Source organism: Macaca fascicularis, chromosome 4, assembly GCF_037993035.2.
Source record: "Macaca fascicularis isolate 582-1 chromosome 4, T2T-MFA8v1.1".
In the NCBI taxonomy this organism is placed as follows: domain Eukaryota; kingdom Metazoa; phylum Chordata; class Mammalia; order Primates; family Cercopithecidae; genus Macaca; species Macaca fascicularis.
The window spans coordinates 129915935-129942274 of record NC_088378.1 but is presented as its reverse complement, the minus strand read 5'-3'; the positions used below and the strand labels follow the sequence as shown (position 1 = coordinate 129942274).

Here is a 26340-nt window from a genome sequence, read left to right as displayed (position 1 = left end):
TGGCCGACAGAGCAAAATCCTGCCTCCAAAAAAAAAAAAAAAAATTTATCTTGGCATCCCCAAAATCTTGCACACCAGGTGAGTGTCTCACTTACCTCACCCCAGTCCTGGTCCTGGGCCCCAGTGCTCATCCCTCCAGAGGCTGAGAGGCAAAGGGATTTCCCCAAAGAAGTATAGTAGTAGATAGTGGGTCTGGCATCTGAGCTCCCATGCCAGGCCTCCGGCCTGGCCATCATACCCTATCATGCTCTGAACTGGAATGTTGATTTTAATGTGTTGATTTTCATCCTTAGAAAATGAGCACACCTGTATAACCAGCATGTGGGATTAAATTTAAAGCATAATTTACATTTCCAACAAAATAGACATTAGTACTGGGCCAGATTCAGAGGGCTTTTGAGATCAAGCAGGCGACTTGGAACCGTAAGGCTCCAGGACTGAGCTGATGCAGAGTTTAAGGGCCCTGGAATGAGACTGAGAAAGCAGGGGGAGGGGTGCAGCACTGAGGTCTGGGGTTTGGGAGGGGGCCCTACACGCGGGAGGAAACGGAGAGAGGCGGTGAGGATTGCCTTTGGAGATGGGTGAGGCCCAGTGTGCGCGCCCAGGTAAGCAGGTAAGAATGCAGCAGCCGTCAGGCCCAGGCGCGGGCGCGTCGCGTCCGGGTGACTCAGCCCGTGCCAGGAAGGGGGAGTTGGCTCAGCTTTCCAGAGGTCCCGGACAGCAGCCGGATCCCGGCCGGCTCCTGGGGCACTAAGACAGGCCCCCGCAGCTAGCAGCCCGGCCTGGGGGGCGGAACTCTCTCTTCCCGTCCCGCCCCACCTTCCTCCGGGCCACAACCACCCCAGCCCATCGCTAGGACGTGGCCGCCGGTGCTGAAAGCGCTGCCGGCGCCGTAGGGGCCATCCCGGTCCTGGCCCCGACGGCGCCCCGAGGACCTGCGATAGCCGTAAGTAGCGACTATGGGGGCTGGGAGAGTCCCAGAAATGCGGAGCTGGGACGCCCGGCCTCCTACGTCCCAGCTCCCCACTTCTAGACCCGGCAGGACGCGGCACTAGAAAAGGTGGCCTGGTGCCGCCGCTGCCTTCCAGTGTGCTCACTGGCCCTCGTGGCGCGGAGCCCAGACGCGGCCCCTAGGCGGCCCTAGACAAGTGTGGCCGAGACGCTGTCACCCCAGGGCGCTGCCCCACCTGAGCATCATCCCACGGGTCCGCCCAGCCCCACCTGGAGAGCCGCAGGCTCCAAGGTCTTCCCCAGTCTCGGGCACCAGGTTCCGGGGTCGCGCTGAGGGTCCCTGAACCCTCTCGGATTGCCTGGCAGCGGCTCCTTCCTACCACCAGGGCTCACCATACATACGCGCCGCCCGGCTGGCCCCACCGGGAGAGGCTCCCTCCCTCCCCTTTCTCCCCGAACCCACATCTTAGAAGCCGTCGGATTCTAGTCTGGATCCCAAAGAAGGACTGAATTCGGAGGACCTCTCTTTGCCCCCAAAGTCGGTTTTCTGACACACATTCCCACGCACAGCTGGTAGGGGCAGGAGGGTCCGGGATGCTCTGGGCTGCTGCGGCACAGGGGAGGCTGGTTGGTCACTAACCGGATTTCCCGGACAGACAACTCTGGCGGCATGGGCGGGTGGCCTGGGAGCCCAGATCCTGGTCCCTGGCTTAGGACCCCGGGCGGAGACTGGGGGGGTGGGCAAAAGGTGACTGAGGAACTCGATCGCGCCCATCTTTGGGGCAAAGAGATTTGGAGGCCGCAGTTATTCAGACAGTTGCACCAAGTGGTTGAGATTTCTCTCTCCTGATTTTCCAGTGACTTTTACAGACTTTGGACAGGCAAAGGAAAACGTGCAGTCCGCGGGGCTCCGGGCCTCAGAGGGCAGGGATTTGGGGAGACTGAGGCCCCGCTCCGAGAGCGCGGAGGAAGCGCGCCCAGCCTGCTTCCTGTGGGGGCTCGGGCCTCGGGCGCCCCGCGGACAGACGTGTCCGGCTCCGGGCTGGGCCAAGCCCTGCGCGGGGGAGGGGACCCGCAGAGGGGCGACTGGGAAGGCGAGGAGCGGGCGGGGAGAGGGTGGGCCAGGGAAGAGGGGAGGGGAGAGGCAGTAGGGGAGGAGCGAGAGGGGCTGGAGGGAGAGAAGGAAGAAGGAAGGGGCGAACGGCGTGAGCTGGCGCCGAAATGGGAGAAAGCAGCGAGTGAACGGGGAGGGGGCGCCAAGCGAGCACCCGGGAGCGAGCGGGACCTGGGCGGTGGCGCCCGGAGCAGGCGCACATGGCGGGCCCCGCGCGGGGATCCGACTGGAAGAGAGTGTAGCGAGGCTCGCACGAGTGAGTGGACGTGGGAGGCGCGCATCTGCGGGGAATCGCCCCCTGCCCGCCCCTGGCCCCGCCCGCTGAGCCCTGTTTTCCGCAGGTCCGGGGCCGATGTACCAGGTGAGCGGCCAGCGCTCCTCTGGCTGCGACGCGCCCCATGGAGCCCCCAGCGCAGCCCCGGGCCCAGGTAGGACGAGGAGTGGCGAGCGAAGCTGGACAGGGGCGGGTGGGCGGTTGAAGGGACCAGTTATTAGTTCTCCCCTTCGTCCCCAGACGCGGGGAGACGACTCCGGGGAGCTTGGTGGGGGTAGGGACTAAAAGTCTGGGTTTGAGGACTTGGTCCAAGGAGAGTAGGGGGCTGGGCGAGGGAGGCAGGGCCCTGAACAGAGGCTGCGGCTGTGCCAAGTTGGCTCCAAATCCCCGCAGCTCCCGACACCAGACACACACACACACACACACTCCGCGGTGTCTGTCTGTCCGTCTGGGATTTGTGTCTCAACCGTTTCTGCCCAATGTGTAAATATTTGTGGGGGCCTGGTGTGGGGGAGGGGGCGTTGTCTGAATCTTTCTCTACTTCCCTTCCCCCAGCTCAACCAGAGCCCAGTGCTTCCCGAAAACTTTTGTCTGCCGCGAGCGGCTGCAGGACCGGCCCCTCCCCTCTTTCTTGCCATCCCTTCTCCCTCGCCTTCCTTCCCTCTCGTGCAGGCCAGACCCGCTACCCCTGCCCTGTGCACACACACGCACCCCAACCCAGTGTCTACAGCTCGAGTGAAATGCCCCGTCCCACGCCTGGCGCGGTCTGTAACCTACCCGCGATTCCTGGGGGAGCCTCTCAAGCCAAGGACGGTTTGTGACTCCCTGAAGAGGTTTGGGATAGGGGCATCCCCGGCCCTGGTTCTCAGTCCCTTCTCACTGGCCAGGTGCCTAAGCCGAAGCTCCCAAATGGAAGACCGGGTCAGGGAGAAGTCGGGAACCTCTGGGATGTGTTCAGGGCCAGGGGAACCGCGTGCAGGAGTGTGGACCCGGCTTTCATAATTGGAATCTCCACTGTCTTAAGTCGTTGCCTTCCTCCCCGCCAGCCCCATTCCCCCTTTCCCGTCTTTGACTCTGAATAATGAAGGTCTACTCCTGAACCTCTGACACCAACTCCCTGCCTTGCCTTGGACAAGCTCCTTCCCTTCTCTGGCCTCAGCCTCCACATGCGCTCTCGCAGCCGTCCTGCCTGCCTGTTGAAGGAGGCCCCTCTCCGCTCCCCACCTACTTGGTATGGACGCCTAGTTGTGGAGGTGGGGGGTCCTCTAAACCAGAGTGAGGACAAGTGGAAGATGTCTGGCCAACAGCCAGCACATAGATGAGGCCAATGTGTCTGCAGCCCATCTTGGCCAAGCCTCAGATTCCCTGCAGTCTCTGTGGGGCCCCTGCAGTGGGGCCTTCTGAGGGATGAGGGCCTCCAAGAACTGGACTCCTTCAGCCCAGAGGGACAGCTGGGGGCAGGGCACTTGGAAGGGTCCTTCTCTGTGTCTGGGAACCTTCCCTGTCCCACTGGGCCTCCCTCCTGCCTCCTCCCTTCCTCAGCCTCCTGCTCTCCCGTCCTCTTACTCTCTCCAGCTTTCTCCCTCCCCTTATCCATTTTCTCTGCTCTCCCTCCACTACCTCCTTCCAAGATCCCCTTCCTTGTTGAAGCCATTCTCAACGCCAGCGCAAGAGGAGAGGGCTAACTGCACAGAACCGGGGCCAGGGTGGGCAACTGGGAGGGTTAAGCCCTGGGCTGTAACTTGAGGCCCCCCAGTGCCCCAGCAGACCCCCTCCCCAGCCTGGGCTGGGCCAGACAATGCGGCTTTCATAACTCAAGGCTTTGCTCTGCCACCGCCTTGGGAGAACGAGCCTGCTGCCCAGGAAGCCCAAACCGCAGGAGACCCAGCCAAAACCCCACAGACGCCTGAATGTGAGACCAGAATCCCCCACGCTTTACTCCCTGAGTGCTGACAGAACAGCAAGGCCATGGTGCTGCCACAGGGGCCCTGCTGGCAGGACAGCCAGGGAGCAAGTCGGTCCCCTCCCTCAGCCGCCCCAGGTGCAGACAGGGCACAAGGGGACGCAGGGCAGATCTGGTAGGGGCAGGTGGCCAAGCCCCCACACCCTTGGCTCTCCTAGTGGCTTCCTCCCCACCCACCCCTGAGAGCCCCGGGAGCCTGGCTCCGTAGCCCACAGGCACATTTTTGCCCAGCACTGGGGCGCCACATTCCTGTTCATGGTTCTAAATTGAATTTCCTGGGGATTTGGAGCCTTCAGACCTAAAATAAAACCAACTTGTCCCAGCCTAACTGGCCAGCTCAGGCCCTCTTTAGTTCTCAGCTTGGTGGCCTGGGACTGTGACCATTGGATTCACACTCACCTTGTGTGTATCAAAGGAGTCCACCCTCTCTGACTTTCTTGGGGGTCAGGTCCAGATGCCACCCCTAGTCTTCAGCCCTTTCTTTCTCTTTCCCCTGACAGGGGCATTCCAAACTCCAGAAAGTACTCCCCAGTAGGCATTTACCAAGTCCCCCCTGGGGATGCAGAGATGAGTACGGACACCACTCCAAGGGAGTGAGTTGGGAGGGCTGTAGTCTGGTTGGGAAGCCAGGACTTCACTAACAAATTATAATTAACAAGAGGGGACACTGGAACTAAGTTCTCAGCAACTGGGTCAGAGAAAGCTGTCTAGAGGAAGAGGTGAAGTTCGAGCTTGGTCCAGGATGAGTTGGGTTTGGAGAGTGGGAGGGATAGGACCTTCTGGTCAACAGGAACAATATAAGCATGGGTGGACTGGTCAGAAGATCCGGCAATGGCCCACACCATGGAGAGGCCAGTCTGCCTGGAACACAGGATCCTGGTACATTGATAGATTGAAGGTCCAGACTGAGGCTTTGAATGCCAAGTCAAAGAAAGATTGAAGTATGGGGTTCCAGCCACCACTCTCTGACCATATGAGGTTCTGGCCTTCCCTCTCCAGAGATGATCAGAGTTCCAAGCGGGAAGCCCAAATCCACGGTCCACAAAGACAGTGACGAGAGCTAAACTTAAGGCACCAGGCAGTGGAGCTCTGGAATAGGCCTCTCTCCACACCAGCCAGGGATGTTTTGGCTGGCACTCCCATGGGCACTGTCTAGGCTTGAACCCATCCCACCTGAAAGAGGTTCCCCCCACTCCCTGTTTGTCCAGGACCACCCCTCAACTTGGTGGACAGCAGGCAGAGAGAGCCCACAGAGTCCTCGCTGAGGGTGTGAGTCTCAGCCTTTCCTCTTGGGCTCATGCATTTAAACATGACTCCCACTCCCTTCTGGGGCCGGCTGTCTTTCCAGAGCGCCAGGCATTTACCAGAATCTTCTCCCGCGTCAGGAATGGGAGCGTGTTGAAGCAAAGGGGCTGTTGCCTTTCCCTATCTCCCCTTTGTAGATAGCCACCCTTGAGAGGAGGGGTACAGGGCTGTGGGCTTCTGCTCGGAGATGCCACCAGCATGTGTGGCACCCAATGCAGATTAGAAAAAGGTGCCCCCTTGGTCAGATGGAACAGGTGTGCAGTTGGGTGAGCAGATGGCACCTACTAGGAGGGCGAGGACTTCAGCCCCATCCACTCACTCCCTTGGCAGGCACCTTCTGCAGAACATGAATTGCACATCCACACAGGGGGCCTCCTTCGCCTTTGCCGGCCACCCCCTTGCCTCCTGCCCACCCCACACTTCCACCCTCCAGAAGTTTCTCCCCTGTGTGTGGCTGGACAGCGGTGTCTCTTGGTTACAGAATGGAAAACTGGGCTCTCTGCCCCTCTGCTCCATCTGTTCCAAGCAGGAGCTGCTTCTCAGTCCACACCTAGGGGTCCGGGCCACCCGGGCAGTGTCTCCTCTGCAGACCAGGTCTTCCTGCAGCTGCTTCTTCCTTTTCCTTCTGCTTCCCTGTCTCTGGATACTTGGCACAGCTCCCTCTTCTGCCCTCAGTGCTGGTTTGCTGGGTCCCCGCTGCAGCCCCTCCTGGCTTCGGAGTTTCTCTGTCCCTCTGTGTGTCTCCAGGTCAGGATCATTGGACTTGGTTTTCTTTCCTTCCTCATTTTTCCTCCATGGTCTGATGCCTGGTAGGCTTCCTGCAGCATGGGCCTCCTCAGGCCTCAGTCTGCACTCTATAATTTCCTGTTCCCACCAGATCCAAGGTCACCAGCCCTGTAGGTGACTGTCAGGCGGGGCTGCCCAGAGAGCGGAGATGCTTTGGGTAAGGCGGGTGGAGATGTGAACTCCAGGCTCCTTAAACCCTCTTCCTCACCTTCCTCCCTCTCTAACACCGTGGGGAGGAGGGGGAGCAGGGCAGGGAGCAGAAGTCCAGGCTCTCTCTACCATAGGAGTCACAGTGTCACCTCTCTGAGCCCTAGTGACCTCAGCAGGAAGCCTGGGAAGTGACCGGAAGGCCTGTCATGCCCCAGCTATCATTCTAGGCTTCCCGGCCTCAACACCACCCCGGAGCATGTGGCTTCCTTGCTCACACTGTAGCGGCTCACTCAGGGGTCTTGATTCCTGCTGCTCTTCTCAAAACTCCCCCTCTGTGCTGCTGATTGGTCAAGACTCAGTGTGAGTATTGCCTGCCCCAGGAAGCCTGCTAGCCACACTCACCCATCTGGGCTAGGTGCCCGTCTTCTGTGCTTCCAGCATTCTTCCAGATGCCCCACTGTAACTCTTGCACCTCTGTGTATGTAAGAGCCACCAGCCCACCCCTCCCCTGACCGGGAACTCCAAGGCAGTGAGCTGGTCTTTCTCACTCGGATATACCCAGTGCTTGTCATATTGCTGGGTGCTTCACAGGTATTTAATAAATGTTAAACCACACAGCACAGGAAGGAAGGAAGGAAGGAAGGAAGGAAGGAAGGAAGGAAGGAAGGAAGGAAGGAAGGAAGGAAGGAAGGAGGGAGGGAGGGAGGGAGGGAGGGAGGGAGGGAGGGAGGTCAGAAGCCGAACTACTTATTAAAAAAAAAAAGAAAGAGAAAGGAGAGAGGAAGGAAAGAAGAGAGGAAGGGAAGGAGGGACGGGGGGAAGAGTAGTAGGGCTGTGAGTGAAAGGCTTGAGAACAACCCCCAATGAGCATTTTCTTTCCTCCTTGAAACCCTGTGGCAGGAGCATTAGGACCACCCTTTCCTTTTTTTTTTCCTTTTCTTTTTTTGAGACAGAGTCTTGCTCTGTCGCCCAGGCTGGAGTGCAGTGGCGCGATCTCGGCTTACTACAAGCTCCGCCTCCCGGGTTCACGCCATTCTCTTGCCTCCGCCTCCTGAGTAGCTGGGACTACAGGCGCTCGCCACTGCGCCCAGCTAATTTTTTTGTATTTTTAGTAGAGATGGGGTTTCACCGTGTTAGCCAGGATGGTCTCGATCTCCTGACCTCGTGATCCGCCCACCTCGGCCTCCCAAAGTGCTGGGATTACAGGTGTGAGCCGCCCGGCATTGGACCACCCTTTCCACACAAAGTAACCCAATTCTGATAACTTGCCAGGCTGGTGACTGGTGAATGCAGGGCTTGGATCTTCCGCTCCTCACTCAGGTCTTTCTGTCTCATTACACCCTGTGGGAGAGTCAGGTTCCCCAGTTCAGGGCCCAGGGCCATGGCAAGATGCCTCTGGGGGCCAGGGTCCGGAGCTAGGCAGGCCCCTGGTTTCCTGGAACTTAGGACTCTGAGCCTCCCTTTTCATGGCAACTTGGTCTTAGCCCTCAAGAGCCATATCTGAGCTGGTGTAGACCAGGCTCAGGACTAGGAGAGGCACCATCTAGCACCAGCATCTTCACTTGCCTGCTCCCCCTTGTCCAAATCCTCTGATCGCCCAAAACCCATTTGATTTCTCAATAATTAACCCAGCTGTGTGGGGAGCTCTCAGCAGGCCCAAAGAGCAGATGGAGCTGGAAGGAACCCACCCCTGCCTCCCTGGAGCCATGGGCCCCGGGAAAGGTTCCCAGCCAATAACTCTCCTGCCCTGCACGACTCCCAGGAGCGCCAGCCCTCCCTCCCCGTCGCCCCAGCTCCTGTCTCCAGGCAAGGCCTGTGGTTTTTCCCCGGGCAGGTGAGAGCATGCCTGCTGGGCCTGCCGCTCTCTGTGCTTCCCACGTGGGGCCTCTGGGGCGTCCATTCCCCTGGCTGTGGGGGACCAGACCCCTTGGAACAAGGATTCCCAAGGGGTGTCTGAGGGTCATGGCCACAGAGGGCTGTGCTCTGGGCCCAGGGAGGCAGCTGGGCCACAGGATCTTCCTCTCAACATGCTTCCAACTCCCATCCCCCAGGCCTGCATGCCCAAGCCTCCACTGATCCCTCTAATTACCTCCCTCCTCTCTTCTTTCATCTCTCATCTCCCTCTCTTTGCCTCTCTGTCCCCCCCACCCCCTGCCCCGCTCTCTCCCTGTCTGTGTCAGCCCCTCACTGTTCTCTGTGATTGATTCCATTTCAATTCCCAACACTACCCTGTGCTTCTGTGTCTCTGTCTCTGCATGTGTCTCTTTCTGGGTCTCTCTGTGGGGTGTGTACTCTCTGGGCTTCCCTGCTGTTTCTCATCATCTCCCCATCTCCCTGTGTCCCCCTCTGTGTCACCCCGCCTCTCCCTGTGTCCCCCTCTGTGTCACTTTGCCTCTCCCTGTGTCCCCCTCTGTGTCACCCCGCCTCTCCCTGTGTCTTCCTCTGTGTCACCCCGCCTCTCCCTGTGTCCCCCTCTGTGTCACCCCGCCTCTCCCTGTGTCCCCCTCTGTGTCACCCCGCCTCTCCCTGTGTCCCCCTCTGTGTCACTTTGCCTCTCCCTGTGTCCCCCTCTGTGTCACCCCGCCTCTCCCTGTGTCCCCCTCTGTGTCACTTTGCCTCTCCCTGTGTCCCCCTCTGTGTCACCCTGCCTCTCCCTGTGTCCCCCTCTGTGTCACTTTGCCTCTCCCTGTGTCCCCCTCTGTGTCACCCCGCCTCTCCCTGTGTCCCCTCTGTGTCACCCCGCCTCTCCCTGTGTCCCCCTCTGTGTCACCCCGCCTCTCCCTGTGTCCCCCTCTGTGTCACTTTGCCTCTCCCTGTGTCCCCCTCTGTGTCACCCCGCCTCTCCCTGTGTCCCCTCTGTGTCACCCCGCCTCTCCCTGTGTCCCCCTCTGTGTCACTTTGCCTCTCCCTGTGTCCCCCTCTGTGTCACCCTGCCTCTCCCTGTGTCCCCCTCTGTGTCACTTTGCCTCTCCCTGTGTCCCCCTCTGTGTCACCCTGCCTCTCCCTGTGTCCCCCTCTGTGTCACCCCGCCTCTCCCTGTGTCCCCCTCTGTGTCACCCCGCCTCTCCCTGTGTCCCCCTCTGTGTCACCCCGCCTCTCCCTGTGTCCCCCTCTGTGTCACCCTGCCTCTCCCTGTGTCCCCCTCTGTGTCACCCCGCCTATCCCTGTGTCCCCCTCTGTGTCACCCCGCCTCTCCCTGTGTCCCCTCTGTGTCACCCCGCCTCTCCCTGTGTCCCCCTCTGTGTCACCCCGCCTCTCCCTGTGTCCCCCTCTGTGTCACTTTGCCTCTCCCTGTGTCCCCCTCTGTGTCACTTTGCCTCTCCCTGTGTCCCCCTCTGTGTCACCCTGCCTCTCCCTGTGTCCCCCTCTGTGTCACCCCGCCTCTCCCTGTGTCCCCCTCTGTGTCACCCCGCCTCTCCCTGTGTCCCCCTCTGTGTCACCCCGCCTCTCCCTGTGTCCCCCTCTGTGTCACTTTGCCTCTCCCTGTGTCCCCCTCTGTGTCACCCTGCCTCTCCCTGTGTCCCCCTCTGTGTCACTTTGCCTCTCCCTGTGTCCCCCTCTGTGTCACCCCGCCTCTCCCTGTGTCCCCTCTGTGTCACCCCGCCTCTCCCTGTGTCCCCCTCTGTGTCACCCCGCCTCTCCCTGTGTCCCCCTCTGTGTCACTTTGCCTCTCCCTGTGTCCCCCTCTGTGTCACCCCGCCTCTCCCTGTGTCCCCTCTGTGTCACCCCGCCTCTCCCTGTGTCCCCCTCTGTGTCACTTTGCCTCTCCCTGTGTCCCCCTCTGTGTCACCCTGCCTCTCCCTGTGTCCCCCTCTGTGTCACTTTGCCTCTCCCTGTGTCCCCCTCTGTGTCACCCTGCCTCTCCCTGTGTCCCCCTCTGTGTCACCCCGCCTATCCCTGTGTCCCCCTCTGTGTCACCCTGCCTCTCCCTGTGTCCCCCTCTGTGTCACCCCGCCTCTCCCTGTGTCCCCTCTGTGTCACCCCGCCTCTCCCTGTGTCCCCCTCTGTGTCACCCCGCCTCTCCCTGTGTCCCCCTCTGTGTCACTTTGCCTCTCCCTGTGTCCCCCTCTGTGTCACTTTGCCTCTCCCTGTGTCCCCCTCTGTGTCACCCTGCCTCTCCCTGTGTCCCCCTCTGTGTCACCCCGCCTCTCCCTGTGTCCCCCTCTGTGTCACCCTGCCTCTCCCTGTGTCCCCCTCTGTGTCACTTTGCCTCTCCCTGTGTCCCCCTCTGTGTCACCCCGCCTCTCCCTGTGTCCCCTCTGTGTCACCCCGCCTCTCCCTGTGTCCCCCTCTGTGTCACTTTGCCTCTCCCTGTGTCCCCCTCTGTGTCACCCTGCCTCTCCCTGTGTCCCCCTCTGTGTCACTTTGCCTCTCCCTGTGTCCCCCTCTGTGTCACCCTGCCTCTCCCTGTGTCCCCCTCTGTGTCACCCCGCCTCTCCCTGTGTCCCCCTCTGTGTCACCCCGCCTCTCCCTGTGTCCCCCTCTGTGTCACCCCGCCTATCCCTGTGTCCCCCTCTGTGTCACCCTGCCTCTCCCTGTGTCCCCCTCTGTCACCCCGCCTATCCCTGTGTCCCCTCTGTGTCACCCCGCCTCTCCCTGTGTCCCCCTCTGTGTCACTTTGCCTCTCCCTGTGTCCCCCTCTGTGTCACCCCGCCTCTCCCTGTGTCTTCCTCTGTGTCACCCCGCCTCTCCCTGTGTCCCCCTCTGTGTCACCCCGCCTCTCCCTGTGTCCCCTCTGTGTCACCCCGCCTCTCCCTGTGTCCCCCTCTGTGTCACTTTGCCTCTCCCTGTGTCCCCCTCTGTGTCACCCTGCCTCTCCCTGTGTCCCCCTCTGTGTCACTTTGCCTCTCCCTGTGTCCCCCTCTGTGTCACCCTGCCTCTCCCTGTGTCCCCCTCTGTGTCACCCCGCCTCTCCCTGTGTCCCCCTCTGTGTCACCCCGCCTCTCCCTGTGTCCCCCTCTGTGTCACCCCGCCTATCCCTGTGTCCCCCTCTGTGTCACCCTGCCTCTCCCTGTGTCCCCCTCTGTCACCCCGCCTATCCCTGTGTCCCCTCTGTGTCACCCCGCCTCTCCCTGTGTCCCCCTCTGTGTCACTTTGCCTCTCCCTGTGTCCCCCTCTGTGTCACCCCGCCTCTCCCTGTGTCTTCCTCTGTGTCACCCCGCCTCTCCCTGTGTCCCCCTCTGTGTCACCCCGCCTCTCCCTGTGTCCCCCTCTGTGTCACCCCGCCTCTCCCTGTGTCCCCCTCTGTGTCACTTTGCCTCTCCCTGTGTCCCCCTCTGTGTCACCCCGCCTCTCCCTGTGTCCCCCTCTGTGTCACTTTGCCTCTCCCTGTGTCCCCCTCTGTGTCACCCTGCCTCTCCCTGTGTCCCCCTCTGTGTCACTTTGCCTCTCCCTGTGTCCCCCTCTGTGTCACCCCGCCTCTCCCTGTGTCCCCTCTGTGTCACCCCGCCTCTCCCTGTGTCCCCCTCTGTGTCACCCCGCCTCTCCCTGTGTCCCCCTCTGTGTCACTTTGCCTCTCCCTGTGTCCCCCTCTGTGTCACCCCGCCTCTCCCTGTGTCCCCTCTGTGTCACCCCGCCTCTCCCTGTGTCCCCCTCTGTGTCACTTTGCCTCTCCCTGTGTCCCCCTCTGTGTCACCCTGCCTCTCCCTGTGTCCCCCTCTGTGTCACTTTGCCTCTCCCTGTGTCCCCCTCTGTGTCACCCTGCCTCTCCCTGTGTCCCCCTCTGTGTCACCCCGCCTCTCCCTGTGTCCCCCTCTGTGTCACCCCGCCTCTCCCTGTGTCCCCCTCTGTGTCACCCCGCCTCTCCCTGTGTCCCCCTCTGTGTCACCCTGCCTCTCCCTGTGTCCCCCTCTGTGTCACCCCGCCTATCCCTGTGTCCCCCTCTGTGTCACCCCGCCTCTCCCTGTGTCCCCTCTGTGTCACCCCGCCTCTCCCTGTGTCCCCCTCTGTGTCACCCCGCCTCTCCCTGTGTCCCCCTCTGTGTCACTTTGCCTCTCCCTGTGTCCCCCTCTGTGTCACTTTGCCTCTCCCTGTGTCCCCCTCTGTGTCACCCTGCCTCTCCCTGTGTCCCCCTCTGTGTCACCCCGCCTCTCCCTGTGTCCCCCTCTGTGTCACCCCGCCTCTCCCTGTGTCCCCCTCTGTGTCACCCCGCCTCTCCCTGTGTCCCCCTCTGTGTCACTTTGCCTCTCCCTGTGTCCCCCTCTGTGTCACCCTGCCTCTCCCTGTGTCCCCCTCTGTGTCACTTTGCCTCTCCCTGTGTCCCCCTCTGTGTCACCCCGCCTCTCCCTGTGTCCCCTCTGTGTCACCCCGCCTCTCCCTGTGTCCCCCTCTGTGTCACCCCGCCTCTCCCTGTGTCCCCCTCTGTGTCACTTTGCCTCTCCCTGTGTCCCCCTCTGTGTCACCCCGCCTCTCCCTGTGTCCCCTCTGTGTCACCCCGCCTCTCCCTGTGTCCCCCTCTGTGTCACTTTGCCTCTCCCTGTGTCCCCCTCTGTGTCACCCTGCCTCTCCCTGTGTCCCCCTCTGTGTCACTTTGCCTCTCCCTGTGTCCCCCTCTGTGTCACCCTGCCTCTCCCTGTGTCCCCCTCTGTGTCACCCCGCCTATCCCTGTGTCCCCCTCTGTGTCACCCTGCCTCTCCCTGTGTCCCCCTCTGTGTCACCCCGCCTCTCCCTGTGTCCCCTCTGTGTCACCCCGCCTCTCCCTGTGTCCCCCTCTGTGTCACCCCGCCTCTCCCTGTGTCCCCCTCTGTGTCACTTTGCCTCTCCCTGTGTCCCCCTCTGTGTCACTTTGCCTCTCCCTGTGTCCCCCTCTGTGTCACCCTGCCTCTCCCTGTGTCCCCCTCTGTGTCACCCCGCCTCTCCCTGTGTCCCCCTCTGTGTCACCCTGCCTCTCCCTGTGTCCCCCTCTGTGTCACTTTGCCTCTCCCTGTGTCCCCCTCTGTGTCACCCCGCCTCTCCCTGTGTCCCCTCTGTGTCACCCCGCCTCTCCCTGTGTCCCCCTCTGTGTCACTTTGCCTCTCCCTGTGTCCCCCTCTGTGTCACCCTGCCTCTCCCTGTGTCCCCCTCTGTGTCACTTTGCCTCTCCCTGTGTCCCCCTCTGTGTCACCCTGCCTCTCCCTGTGTCCCCCTCTGTGTCACCCCGCCTCTCCCTGTGTCCCCCTCTGTGTCACCCCGCCTCTCCCTGTGTCCCCCTCTGTGTCACCCCGCCTATCCCTGTGTCCCCCTCTGTGTCACCCTGCCTCTCCCTGTGTCCCCCTCTGTCACCCTGCCTATCCGTGTGTCCCCCTCTGTGTCACCCCGCCTCTCCCTGTGTCCCCCTCTGTGTCACCCCGCCTCTCCCTGTGTCCCCCTCTGTGTCACCCCGCCTCTCCCTGTGTCCCCCTCTGTGTCACCCCGCCTCTCCCTGTGTCCCCCTCTGTGTCACCCCGCCTCTCCCTGTGTCCCCCTCTGTCACCCTGCCTCTCCCTGTGTCCCCCTCTGTGTCACCCCGCCTCTCCCTGTGTCCCCCTCTGTGTCACCCTGCCTCTCCCTGTGTCCCCCTCTGTGTCACCCCGCCTCTCCCTGTGTCCCCCTCTGTGTCACCCCGCCTCTCCCTGTGTCCCCCTCTGTGTCACCCCGCCTCTCCCTGTGTCCCCCTCTGTCACCCTGCCTCTCCCTGTGTCCCCCTCTGTGTCACCCCGCCTCTCCCTGTGTCCCCCTCTGTGTCACCCCGCCTCTCCCTGTGCTCTTTTGGCCTCTGCATCTCTGAGTCTCTTGTTTCTGTGTCTCCTTGCTCCTTCTCCCAACATGATATGTGGGGAGGGGGCAGGTGGAAGGCCACCCTCTTGAGACCCCTGTCCTTCCAACTAACTGCATAGGCTGAGGTCTGATGAGAGGCCCAGGCTGCACCCTACACCCTTACATTGCCACAGCCTGGGCCTGCCCCGACCCCTGGCTGAGTATGTGGAAGCTCGGACCCCTTTCTTCCTCCCTCCCTCACCTCCCATCCCCCATCCCTTTTTTCCCCTGAGCCTAGGGGCCCTAGTCCTGCAGGCTGGGGAGCTGTGGGTTTGAAGATTGCTCCATTTCTGCCTCCTGCCGCCCCTGCACAGAGCCACTATAATTACATGTGGCTGCGGTTCACCTCTTCCCCAGTGCTCTGGCCGGCTCCTTGTCCCCCTCCTGACTGTAGCCCCTCCCTGCTCCTCACCCCCAGGTTCCTCTGACTCCTCTGCCATCATCTTCTCTGACCCAGTTTCTCCCCTATCTCCCTCCACGCTCTGTATCACACAGTGCTACCTTCTCCGTCACCTCTGCCCCTGCTCCATCTCTATCTTTCTCTCCATTACTGACTTTTGCGCTATTCCTGCGTCTCGCTCCCGTCCCAGGCTGTCTGTCATTGGGTCACTATGGATCTCTCTTCCGTGCCCAATCTCTTGCAGTCTGATGCTCTATCTCCCTTTACCTCTACCTCTCACTGTCCCTTTATTCTCCCTGTCACTCTCAATGCCTGTCCCTATCTCTCCATCTCTGACCATCCGTCTGTTCTCCCCTGTGTTGTGTTTCTGCCTCCTCTCCCTACTTCTCTTTATACTCTGCCATCTCTGCCCCTCCTGACACCACATGCACACGTGCACACACTCAAATGCATGCACACCCTTGCTCACTCCCAGATTGTGGTTTGGGAGCTTTCTATTTTGGAGCCTGGTGCTGTTGTCAGATAGAGTAAGGGCTGGGTAACTGGTGCAAGCAGACAAAGAATGAGGGTTCAGTGGGCATGCTGGGCTGTGGGGCGGGGCCCACGGCTGGGCAAACAGGAAGGCCTCAGGAAAATGAACCTCAGTCATCTGCTTTTTTCCTAGCCCAGACCCTATCCCTCCTTCCTGGGCTGGAGGTAGTAACAGGATCCACTCACCCTGCGGAGGCAGCGCCACAGGAGGGCTCCCTGGAGGAGGCGGCAACCCCCATGCCCCAAGGCAATGACCCTGGCATCCCCCAGGCCCTGGACAGCACTGACCTCGATGTCCCCACAGAAGCTGTGACATGTGAGTCCTAGGGGGCCAGGACGTTGGATGGCAACATGTAGGGGTTGCACTAGGGAACTCAACGCAAATTGGTTGGCAAAAGTGGGTGCACCCAGTTGGCCAGAACCTTGAGGGTTGTAGCACGGGCAGCAGAAAGGGGAAGGGCACTGTCACTATGCTTTCTGTCAAGGGGAGGAGCTCCATTGCAAAGTGACTCAGAAGCAGGGAGTGTGGGCAGGCTCCAGGCAAAATGGCTCAGGACGGAGAGCATGCGGCTGCCTGGAGAGAGGCACCCCCGGCCTCAGGAAGAGATCCGCAGGGCTGAGGTCACGCGGGCAGCCAGAGCCTGATGCAGCTCCATCCTTCTGGGAATCAAGGGTAAAAGGAAGAAGCCCCCAGTTGCTCTGGGGCGAAAGGAACAAAATTCAGCTCCATTCCCAGGCCTGGCTCGAGTTCTCCGAGGAGGTTCTGGGAGGGCGAGAATTTTCCACCTTCACCCTCAAGAACAGGAGAAGCAACAGCTGGGATCATTTTATAATTAACAAAGATTTGCCCACATCCATAGACACATTTTTACTTTCCAACTTCCTTTCCCTGAGTGGGCTCGCTTGCCCTCCTAATCAGCCTGTAGTGAGGCAGCAGGATGGCTACTGTCAAGTCCATTTTACAGATGAGGAAACAGGCACAGAGAGCTGCCCACCCTGGTCCCAAGCTGGGAAACTCAGGTCTCCTGGCCCAGCACTCTTTGCAGTGCCTGCCTGCATGCCCAGCTGGCATGGCTGAGCTGGGAGCCTCCTCCAGCCAGGGCATCTGGGGCTAAACCGGACTCCCTGGAAGTCAGGGTTACTAATCCCGCTGTGCACGGCCCTCGGTCTCCTCCAGCACACCCACCAGCAGAATTGAGAGAAAGAGGTCAGTGCCGTGGCCTGGAGGGGCCTGGTGGGAATGGGACAGACGCTCCTGTGTCTGTGAGCCCTGAGTGTTTGCTCTGTGACTCAGCCCCCACGGCCATGGCCACAGGCAAGCTCTGTGTCTGTCCACATCTCGCAGATCCCTCAGCTCACCACACACTCCCGCCCTCTGGTCACTGTGCCCATGTTTAGGCAGAAGGGCAAGGGGCACCGAAGCTGGCCGAGGGCTCAGCCCAGTCACCCAGTGTGGCGCCAAGAGGTAGGGGCCAGATGATTCAGGCCTGGCCACTTCCCATAGCCTTAACCCTGTTTACCCAGATGCAGGCACCAGCCACACCTCTTGCTGGAGGCTCCCAGCATGGAGTGTCTCCAGACCCTGCCCTCCACCCTCCCCCTGACCCCCCACCTTGTCCTCAGCTTCTTTCTCCCAATCTTCATGCCCTCCCTGCTCCACTTCCCAGCTATAGGACCTCTGGCAAGTTTTCCCCTCTCTGGGCCTCTCTTTTCTCATCTGTGAAATGGGGCCAGTAGTAGATCTATTGTGATGCCTAAAGAAGCTACTCCACCTGAAGCTTCTAGCACTGTGCCTGGTACATAATACCTACCTGAAACATGCATGCCACCAGTTATGAGGGTAGTGATTGGTGTGATAGCAGCAGCTTATTCCTCAGTCGCTTGTCTCCCAGCCTCTGCCCCTTTGCAGGCCTCTGCCCTCTGAGCCCCAGCTCCTAATCTCTAAGCTCATCCCATCTCTGACACTTGCTAGCTGTGTGACCTTGGGCAACTTACTGTTCCTCTACCTGTCCGGGACTCAGTTTCCTCATCAGTAAAAGGCTAGCGATACTGAGGGGATCCGTGAGCAGCAAGTACTTAGAAGGGCTGGCGTGCAGGAAGCACGCAGCATGCAATGTCGTGACTGCTGCCATCGCTGGAAGACCCAGCCTCTTCAGCCAAGGGAGGCACCGAAGCCACCTTCCCCTCTGCTTGGGCTCCAGGGCCCCCAAGACATCTCCCTCCTACACAATTCACACACACACAGACCAGGCCTGAAGGAGATGGGGATCCAGACCCTGGCTTCTGAGGGACTGAAGTGCCCCACCTTTACAGAGGGTCCTTGGGGCCACAGGGTCCTACCCAGGAGTCAGGACCCCTGCACAGCTGAGGGGCCCCAGAGCTCTCAGTGACCCCTCCTCAGTCCCTCCTCACTCCCCGCACCATGCACACCTCCCCTTATCTCTTGAGAACAGAACTGAGCCAGCTGGTTCTCACCCAGAACTGGACATCCCTGAGCGAGGAGCAGGAAGGAACTCGGGGTTTGGGGGGTCTCCAGGGTCACCTTGCTTACACGCCATTGATAAAGCTGAAGTTTGGTCCCTCAGCCTGCAGTGGGGACCCAGGGGTCCTGGCTTCAGGGGTCTCCTCACTGCCCTTCCTCTTGCCTTCTTCCCTCCCTCCTCTCCCAGACCTCAAGGGCCCCTCCCCAGACTCTCTGCCAGCTGACCATAGAGGCAGGATGGGGTTGGGGGTGCGGAGGACAGAGGCTTAAGTGGAGGCACCAGGAGGAAGGAGCAGGAGGTAGAGGGGCTACAGTGAGGAGCCCCTGGATTCCAGAGCCAGGCGTTCGTCTCCAAACAGATGTTTCCAATAAATCACCCAGTGCGCCAAGGGCAGTAACAGCTGGGGGCTTGGCAGAGGCCGAGGTGAAGATTAACTGCTTCACTGCTGTGCTCCCGACCCCAGCCAAACCACCCCTCTTCCCCAGCACCGCCACTGCCACCACTCTGCCAAAACTCCAGGATGGCAAGAGCAGGAGAATGGACTTTGTGTGAGGAACAAAGGAGGGGTCCAGGGCTCTGAACCTCTGCCCTTATACATCTGTATTTCTGGACTGAGCACTGAACTGACAGTCAGGAGCTAGGCCCAACTCAATTTCATGGCGTGGCTCTGGACTAGTCATTTCTTCTCTCTGGGCCTCAGTTTCCCCATCTGCAGGATACAGGTCTGGCTGGGTGCTTTGGGTGTATGTAAGAATGAAGCAGGCAGGATTCAAGCATAGCTCTGGGGGCTGAATGACCCCCACCCTTTTCCCATCACCCTTTCTCTTCATCTCTCCAGGCCAGCCTCAGGGGAACCCCTTGGGCTGTACCCCACTACTGCCGAATGGCTCTGGCCACCCCTCAGAGGTGGGCAGCACCAGACGGGCAGGGAATGGTGCCCTGGGTGGCCCCAAGGCCCACCGGAAGTTGCAGACACACGCATCTCTCGCCAGCCAGGGCAGCAAGAAGAGTAAGAGCAGCACCAAATCCACCGCCTCCCAGATCCCCCTCCAGGCCCAGGAAGGTAAGCACCCCGTCCCATCTCTCCCTGGGAGAGGCCTCCAAAGCCAGGTTCCTCGAAGCAGGACGCACGGGCGCACAGGAGCACCTTCACCAGGCTCCTGCTCAGAAGTGCAGGATCTCAGCCTCCTTCCATGCCTACTGGATTGGAATCTCTGATGGAGCTTAACAAGCCCTGTAATTAAGCCTGTAATCCCAGCACTTTGGGAGGCCGAGGCAGGTGGATCACCTGAGGTCAGGAGTTTGAGACCAGCCTTGCCAACATGGTGAAACCCTTTCTCTACTAAAAATACGAAAAAAATAGCCGGGCATGGAAGCTGACGCATGATCAAATCTTAGAACCTTGCAGAGTACACCTGTTGGGTAAAGGTGTACCTGGCTTCTCAAAGCCACCTCCCCACCACCCCCCAAACCCCTCCCCATCCCTGCTTTCCCAGAGTTACTGTGACAAGGAACGGAGCCACCTGGGTTGATCCATCTTAAGCCACTCTTTCTGGAAACAGAAATTTTCTGTTTAGGGAGGAAAAAAGAACATGTAGCAGAATAAAACGGTGCCGGGGCAGGGCTGCAAGGTGCAGTGGGAGGTCAGAGGATCCAGACACCCAGCCAGCTGATGCGCCTGCAACACAAAGATCCTCTGCAGAGCCACGGGGGCAGCCAGTCCCTCCTCACCAGCCATCAACTGAGCGTGGCTAACAGCTGCCTGAGCTCAGTGATGGCCTGACCTTTACCTCAGAATGTTCCTGTGATTCCTGTTCGTGTGAAGGGACTCTGGCCTGGGCATCTGCAAAACACATTTGCACGTAACATGCTCAGAAACCTTCCAACTCCACAGATTCTGCCCAATAGTCTTTTTTTTTTTTTGAGACAGAGTCTCACTCTGTCATCCAGGCTGGAGTGCAGTGTGCAGTGGCGCGATCTCGGCTCATTGCAACCTCCTCCTCTCGGGTTCAATTGATTCTTCTGTCTCAGCCTCCTGAGTAGCCAGGACTACAGGCATGTCCCACCATGCCCGGCTAATTTTTGTATTTTAGTAGAGACGGGGTTTCACCATACTGGCCAACTTGCTATTGAACTCCTGACCTCAGGTGATCCACCCGCCTCGGCCTCCCAAAGTGCTGGGATTACTGGCGTGAGCCACTGAGTCCGGTCCCAACAGTCTTATTTACGAAGGAGCCATTTATTCATTTAAAATGTCCTGGCTGGGCGCGGTGGCTCACGCCTGTAATCCCAGCGCTTTGGGAGGCCGAGGCGGGTGGATCACCTGAGGTCAGGAGTTTGAGACCAGTCTTGCCAACATGGTGAAACCCTTTCTCTACTAAAAATACAAAAAAAAAAAAAAGAAAGAAAAAAATAGCCAGGCATGGTGGTGGGCGCCTGTAATTCCAGCTACTCGGGAGGCGGAGGTTGCAGTGAGCCAAGATCGCACCATTGCACTCCAGCCTGGGCAACAAGAGCAAAACTTCGTCTCAAAGAAAAAAATCAAATGAAATGTCCTAGGCACCTGCTACGTGCTGGATACCCGGTTCATAACCTCATAAAGCTCTCATAGAGACGTAGATAGATAATCGCCATATGATGTGTTAAGTGCAGTGATAAACTCACACAGAGGATTATGCAAACACAGGGAGATCACTCACACCAGCTCAGAAATCTGGGGAGGGAATCCTGGGAAGGCTTGGAGGCGATGTCTGAGCATGCCTTAAAAGACCAGAAGGAGGCTCCAGCCAGGAGAGCACAGAGCTGAGAAATGGCCAGTGTGGCTGGAGGGTGAACTGCCAAAGGTGAAACTCCTGGCAGGCAGGGGTCCTGGGAGATCCTTACCAACCAGGCAGTGAACCTAGACTATCTGGAAAGCAGTAGGGAGCCACTGAAGGGTTTACACAAGGAGGTGACCTCGTTAGATTTACATTTGAAGATAACGACCCTATCCAGTTTGGAGAGAGATCAGAAGACCCTAGTCCCTCCACACAGGCATGCGGGAGAACAGGATGAGACCCTCCACAGCATAGTGAGCCTCCCAGAGGGCCCCCGGCCAGGAGAGTTGCGCGCTGTGCCCCAGGGCCTGGCCCCAGCACACGGAGGGCTGCAGGACATGGGCTCTAGGGCCAGCAGCCTGGATTCAAGCCCCAGCTCCACCACCTCCCAGCTGGTGCCCAGCGCAGCTTCATGCATTTCTATTCACTGAGCACCTCTATGTGCCAGGTGCTGTTCTAGGGACTTGTAATCTTTCAGTGAACAAAATGGACAAAGATACCTGCCCTGCTGGAGTTTATATATCCGGTAGGAGGAGCTGACAGTGAATATGAGGAAACCGTGTAGCACAGTGGGAGGCGACGTCCTCTGGGGGATGAAGAAGACAGTCAGGTAGGGCGGGCAGGGAGTGTGAGGCAGAGCCAGCCGGTGGCAGCACTGAAGCGGGTGGTGGAAGGCCTCGATGAGAGGTGGCATTTGGGCAAAGAAGGAGATGAGGGAGTCAGCTGAGCATGTGCCTGTGGCAAGGTTGTTCCAGGCAGAGGAATCAGTGCCTGCATGGCCAGGGAGCAGCCAGGAGGCTGGCATGGCCACAGCAGACCGATCCGGAGGAGAAGAGTGGGAGAAGAGAACTAAGAGGGCACAGGGATCAGACCACAGGGGGCCTCAGAGGCCACCTCAAAGACTTCAGCTTTTATCACAAGTGACATGTGAACCATGGGAGGGGTCTGAGCAGAGGAGGGCCAGGATCCAGCAGATATTTCTAAAGGATCCCTCTGGCTGGCTGCGGTGTGGAGCGGAGATGCCGGGGGGCGGTGGTCAAAACCAGGGAGTGGGGATACCAGTGAGCAGGCTGTTTAAGGTGTCCAGGTGAGAGATGAACCAGGTGGTAGGATTTTGGGTGTAGACTTAATTTCTATCTCTCTCTCTCTCTCTCTTTTTTTTTTTTTTTTTTTTTTTTGAGACAGAGTCTAGCTCTTGTTGCCCAGGCTAGAATGCAATGGTGTGATCTCGGCTCACTGCAGCCTCCACCTCCTGGGTTCAAGCAATTCTCCTGCCTCAGCCTCCCAAGTAGCTGGGATTATAGGCGCATGCCACCACGCCCAGCTAATTTTTTGTATTTTTAATAGAAATGGGATTTTGCCATGTTGGCCAGGCTGTTCTCGAACTCCTAACCTCAGGTGATCCGCCCACCTCGGCCTCCCAAAGTGCTGGGATTACAGGCGTGAGCCACCGGGCCCAGCTGACTTCTCTTAACCTCAGTCTCTTCATCTGTAGAGTGGGGCTAGTACTAGCGCCTGCCTCATAAAGTCGTTGGAGGCCTAAATGAATCTAATTCATGCACAGCACTCAGAACAGTGCCTAGAACATGAATCACTCCATATGTTGGTTAAATAAATAAACAGAGGGTGGCTAAGAGCAAGGATGATCCAGACTGCCTGGGCTGGACCCCTGCTCTGATGTGCTTAACTGTCTGTGCTTAACTGATGTGCTTAACTGTGCCTCGGGGTCATCACCTAGAAAATGGAGCTGTGGGGACAGATACGTGAGCTTCATGGATGCCGAGTGCTTGGCATGGGCAGGGGCACAGTGAGCACTCAGCGTCCCTGCCGCTGCCGCTGCTGCTGGGCCCCCACACCCCCCGGCTATTTCAACACACGCCCACCCCTCCCCTCTCTCACCCCTCCCTGTCTCCACCGCCCACCCCGCAGACTGCTGTGTCCACTGCATCCTGTCCTGCCTGTTCTGCGAGTTCCTGACGCTGTGCAACATCGTCCTGGACTGCGCCACCTGCGGCTCCTGCAGCTCAGAGGACTCGTGCCTCTGCTGCTGCTGCTGCGGCTCCGGTGAGTGTGCTGACTGCGACCTGCCCTGCGACCTGGACTGTGGCATCCTGGATGCCTGCTGCGAGTCCGCGGACTGCCTGGAGATCTGCATGGAGTGCTGTGGGCTCTGCTTCTCCTCGTGAGCCTCTGTCGGGGGCTGGGCCAGCCAGGCACCCCTGCAGATTCCAGCAGGGTCCTTCTGGGGCCAGGCCCGGGACTGTCACACAAGGCTTGAGAAGCCCCCTCTCCCTGGTCCTCTCCCACTCATCCATGTCCTCTCAGAACCCCAGCCTTGAAAATGGTGAGGGGGACACTTGGAGAGGCCACCTCCTCAGCCGTGGGTGGTGGGCCCATGGTAGAGAAGCCTGAACTCTTTACTGGGTTACCAGGGACATACATTACCAAGGACCTGACAGGACAACCTAGGGGCAGGGCTGGGGTGGGGGCCGCAGAGGGCAACCAGGGCTGCGGAACACTGTGAAAGTTACTTTGGGGAGGGCGGGCCTGTGGGGCTGAGGCTCTCTACCTCTCCCTGCTCCTGGTGCCCGCCTCTCTCCTCCACCGCCTCTCTCCTCCACCCTGGGGCTTAGAGGACAGCAAAATGTGAAAAGAGACGCCCCACCCACCTTCGGCCAGCCCTCTCCAGTCTCCTTTCCTGGGCTTTTGTGGGGGCCTAACCCACGCAGTGACCCCAGAGGGCAGGGCTAGGCGAGAGCCTGGGGTGGGGCGGGAGGGGAACAGTATGGAAAAAGACTGGAAGGGGAAAGGGAGGGAAGGGAGGGAGGGTCTGTTCTATTTGTTGCTGTAAATAAAGATATTTGTCCATCTCAGATTTCCTCAGGACTCATGACTAATTGCCATGGACCCTGACTCTCAAAAGCAAACGCCCCTTACCACCCCTAAAAAGCACCCACATGGACAAGGCTGCCCTGCCCTCTGGGGGCCCTGCCTCTTCTGCTTTTCTTACCCCAGAAACTGCCCTGCCCTTCACGTTCCCCTCCCTTCTTCATGTTTCCCACTAAGGGAAGAAGGTTAAGGGGGTACCGTCTCCCACCGTTATTTCCCTGTTCCCACCAAAGGGAGGGGAAGCCCAGAGAGGGAAGAGTTAACCCCGGCATGGAATTAATTAACAGCAGATGTGTTCGGGTTTTGATTAATTAATCTCCTGCTGACTCCAGCTTCTCCAGCTCTTCCCCATGAAGTCCCTTCAAGGTGTAGGTGACGCTCCAAGGTGTAGGTGACGCCCATGTCAGTGCCAGAGGGGTGCCTGGGAGGGAGCTACTCTAGGCCTGGTGCAGCCCAAGCTTGCCCTTGGGCTTCACTGGAGGCCCAGTGGGGGTCACACACCCATCCTCAGGCATCCCCCTATTGCCAGGGGTCTGAGAAAGAAGGAAGCCTTGTCAGGACTGCAGGGGCCCCTACAGCCATCTGTGGGGCGGCCTTGGTGTGCAGAGGGAGGGGCCTGAGAAGCAATGGCAGCTATGAGGACCTCAGGGCCTCACTGGGGGCAGCTGGACCCCGATGTAGGGGGCCAGCTGGACCAGCACCCTCGACACACATCCTGGACCTGGAGGAGGCCAGGAGAGGTCCAAGGGGCATGAGAGGCTCTGAGACAGTTAGGGCAACTTGAAGGACATTCAGCTGATGAAGGCCTTGAGACGGGGGCCCCAGGGGTATTGGTGGGCACTGCTTCCAGGCATGAAGGCTTGGGGTGGCTCCAAGGGATTCTGGAAGGAAGGAGGGGAGACTGGGAAAAGGGCCAGATGAAATCCAAACTCTCTTAAGGAATGTCACAGGAGGGAGCAGCCCATGGCCTTGGGAGTGGGTTTCATTGCAGCAGGAGGAGGGGGTTCTAAGAGGCAACGAGAGAACTAGCTGCCCCCCCGCCTACTCCATCCCCACTCACACATGCCCCATTTCACCATCTTCAAGGTTTTCTGACCTCTGAGAGCACACAAGAAGCTCAGGACACAGAGAGGAAGGGATCTGCCTGGGGTCTCACAATCAAGCCGGGAGAGGGGCCCCAAGGCCCCCCCGCAGCACTCGTGTATCTATTTGTGTGTATTTTAACATTTTTTTTTAGTTATTGCCTGCCCAAGGTACAGAAGGTTTGAAAGTCTAATCTGTGCACACACAAGTATTTACATGTATGAGTTTTCTTTTTTTTACAAAAATGTGAGGATCCTGTACACACTGTCCTATACCCTGTTTTTCCCACCTGGCCGTATCTTGGGGAGCTTCCTTCCCAGCACACGGAGAGCTGGCTGAGCTGCCCTGGATGCATGCGCCACAGTCCAGGCACCCAGCTCTGCTTAGTCCGCTCCCAAGCGCTTTGTTACAAACCAGGCTGAGCGAGGCATACCCTTTTGCATGAATGAGCTGTATCGGCAGAATGTTCGTGAATATGGGATTGCTGGGCCTACCATTGGCAGGACTGCCCAGCTGTCCTCTGTGAGGGTGTACAGCCTCGGCTCACTCAGCGTCGGGGGCATCCACTTCTCCCACTGCCCTGGAGAGACAACGGTGGGAGAGTTTCCCATTCAGTCCTCAAGGCTGGGGTCTGAGGGGTGTTAGGGAGGCCAGATCAGGGGGTGAAGGGGCTCCTGACCAGCTCGATATCTGGTCCAGGTGGGCAGGAAGGCCTGCTCCTGGTCCTACCCGCTCTGCAGGGCTGTGGCAGGAAGAGGCGCCTCTGCAATCCAAACAGCGATTTCCTGCTGCAGGCTCCAGGCTGTTTTCTTTAGGACAGTGGCTGAAACCCTAGAGGCTAAGCTGGGTGGGGGCAGGACTGGGGAAGGATTTAGCCAGCCCCACAACACACGCACACACACACACACACACACTCCAAACACACCACTTCACACCTACATGTACACACACATACACTCACACAGACTCCATACAGTCACATACTCACATACATTCCGCAGGCTCATGCATTCCACCACCCACACCACACACACACTCACACCACATCTGCACACACACAGACACACACTCACACATTTCACAGCCTGCAGCCGCCACCACCCCTGGCCCGCCTGAGGCTGGGCTGCGGAGACTCATGCCTGTCCATTCCCGCTTCGTCCCATGCCTGCCCTGCCTTCCTCACCTCCCTGTCTTTGCCCAGGTGGCCCTTATCCCTGCCAGGCAGCAAATGGCAAGCCCTGGCTCCGGGCCCTTCCTTCTCCTCGTGGTCCACTACAGGCTCCCAGGCTCTGCTTTCCAATGGCTGGGCTGAGCCAGGAGACAGTTCTAGGCCTGGCTGTGCTGTAGGCCCCCCGGGAAGAGGCCCTTTCCTCCCCAGGCCTTAGTTCCCTGTGTGTATGACGGAAGAGCGGGGAGACTGCAGCCGTAATGGTGGCCACAGCATCCAGGGAACACCTGCCTCTCTCCAGTCTTCTTTCATCTTTGGAGCAACAGATCGGGCCACTTTTGTCCGGGAGACATCTTAAGAGGCCACCCCCGCCCCCTGGGTTGTCTAAACCAAGGTGAGCACCCCCTGCTTGTGAGAGAGAGGTGGTGAGGCCAAGCTAAGCCATCTGTGTCCAGTACTGTCCATGACCACTCAGTGACCTTGTGTGCCAAACCTAAGAGAGGTGGCCCCACGGCAGAGCAAGTAGCTGAGCTAGGGGCTGGTTTGTGAGGGGAGGGCAATCAGCCGGACCCCTCGGCCTCCGTAGTCTCCATCAGCTTCTCTCTGTTTTTGGATTTTTTTTTTTTTTTTTTTTTTGAGACGGAGTCTCGCTCT

The 26340-nt window shown here is 59.2% G+C and overlaps 1 protein-coding gene across 6 annotated transcripts; it reads left to right on the top strand.

The window, feature by feature from the left end:
- Nucleotides 1–688: 688 nt before the first annotated feature.
- On the top strand, nucleotides 689–23419 carry MDFI (MyoD family inhibitor). Of its 6 annotated transcripts, none has more exons than XM_015449418.4 (5): nucleotides 689–946; nucleotides 2407–2493; nucleotides 15386–15563; nucleotides 18569–18793; nucleotides 22476–23419. In XM_015449418.4, the coding sequence occupies exons 2-5, from the start codon at nucleotides 2464–2466 to the stop codon at nucleotides 22730–22732; spliced, it is 690 nt and encodes a 229-aa protein (XP_015304904.2). In that variant the 5' UTR covers nucleotides 689–946; nucleotides 2407–2463; the 3' UTR covers nucleotides 22733–23419. The 6 variants fall into 6 exon arrangements, with proteins under 6 accessions (XP_015304904.2, XP_005553107.3, XP_045246779.2 ...); XM_005553050.5 differs by having other exon boundaries at nucleotides 15381–15563; XM_015449416.4 differs by lacking the exon at nucleotides 689–946 and adding an exon at nucleotides 2112–2321.
- The last annotated feature ends 2921 nt before the right edge of the window (nucleotides 23420–26340 follow it).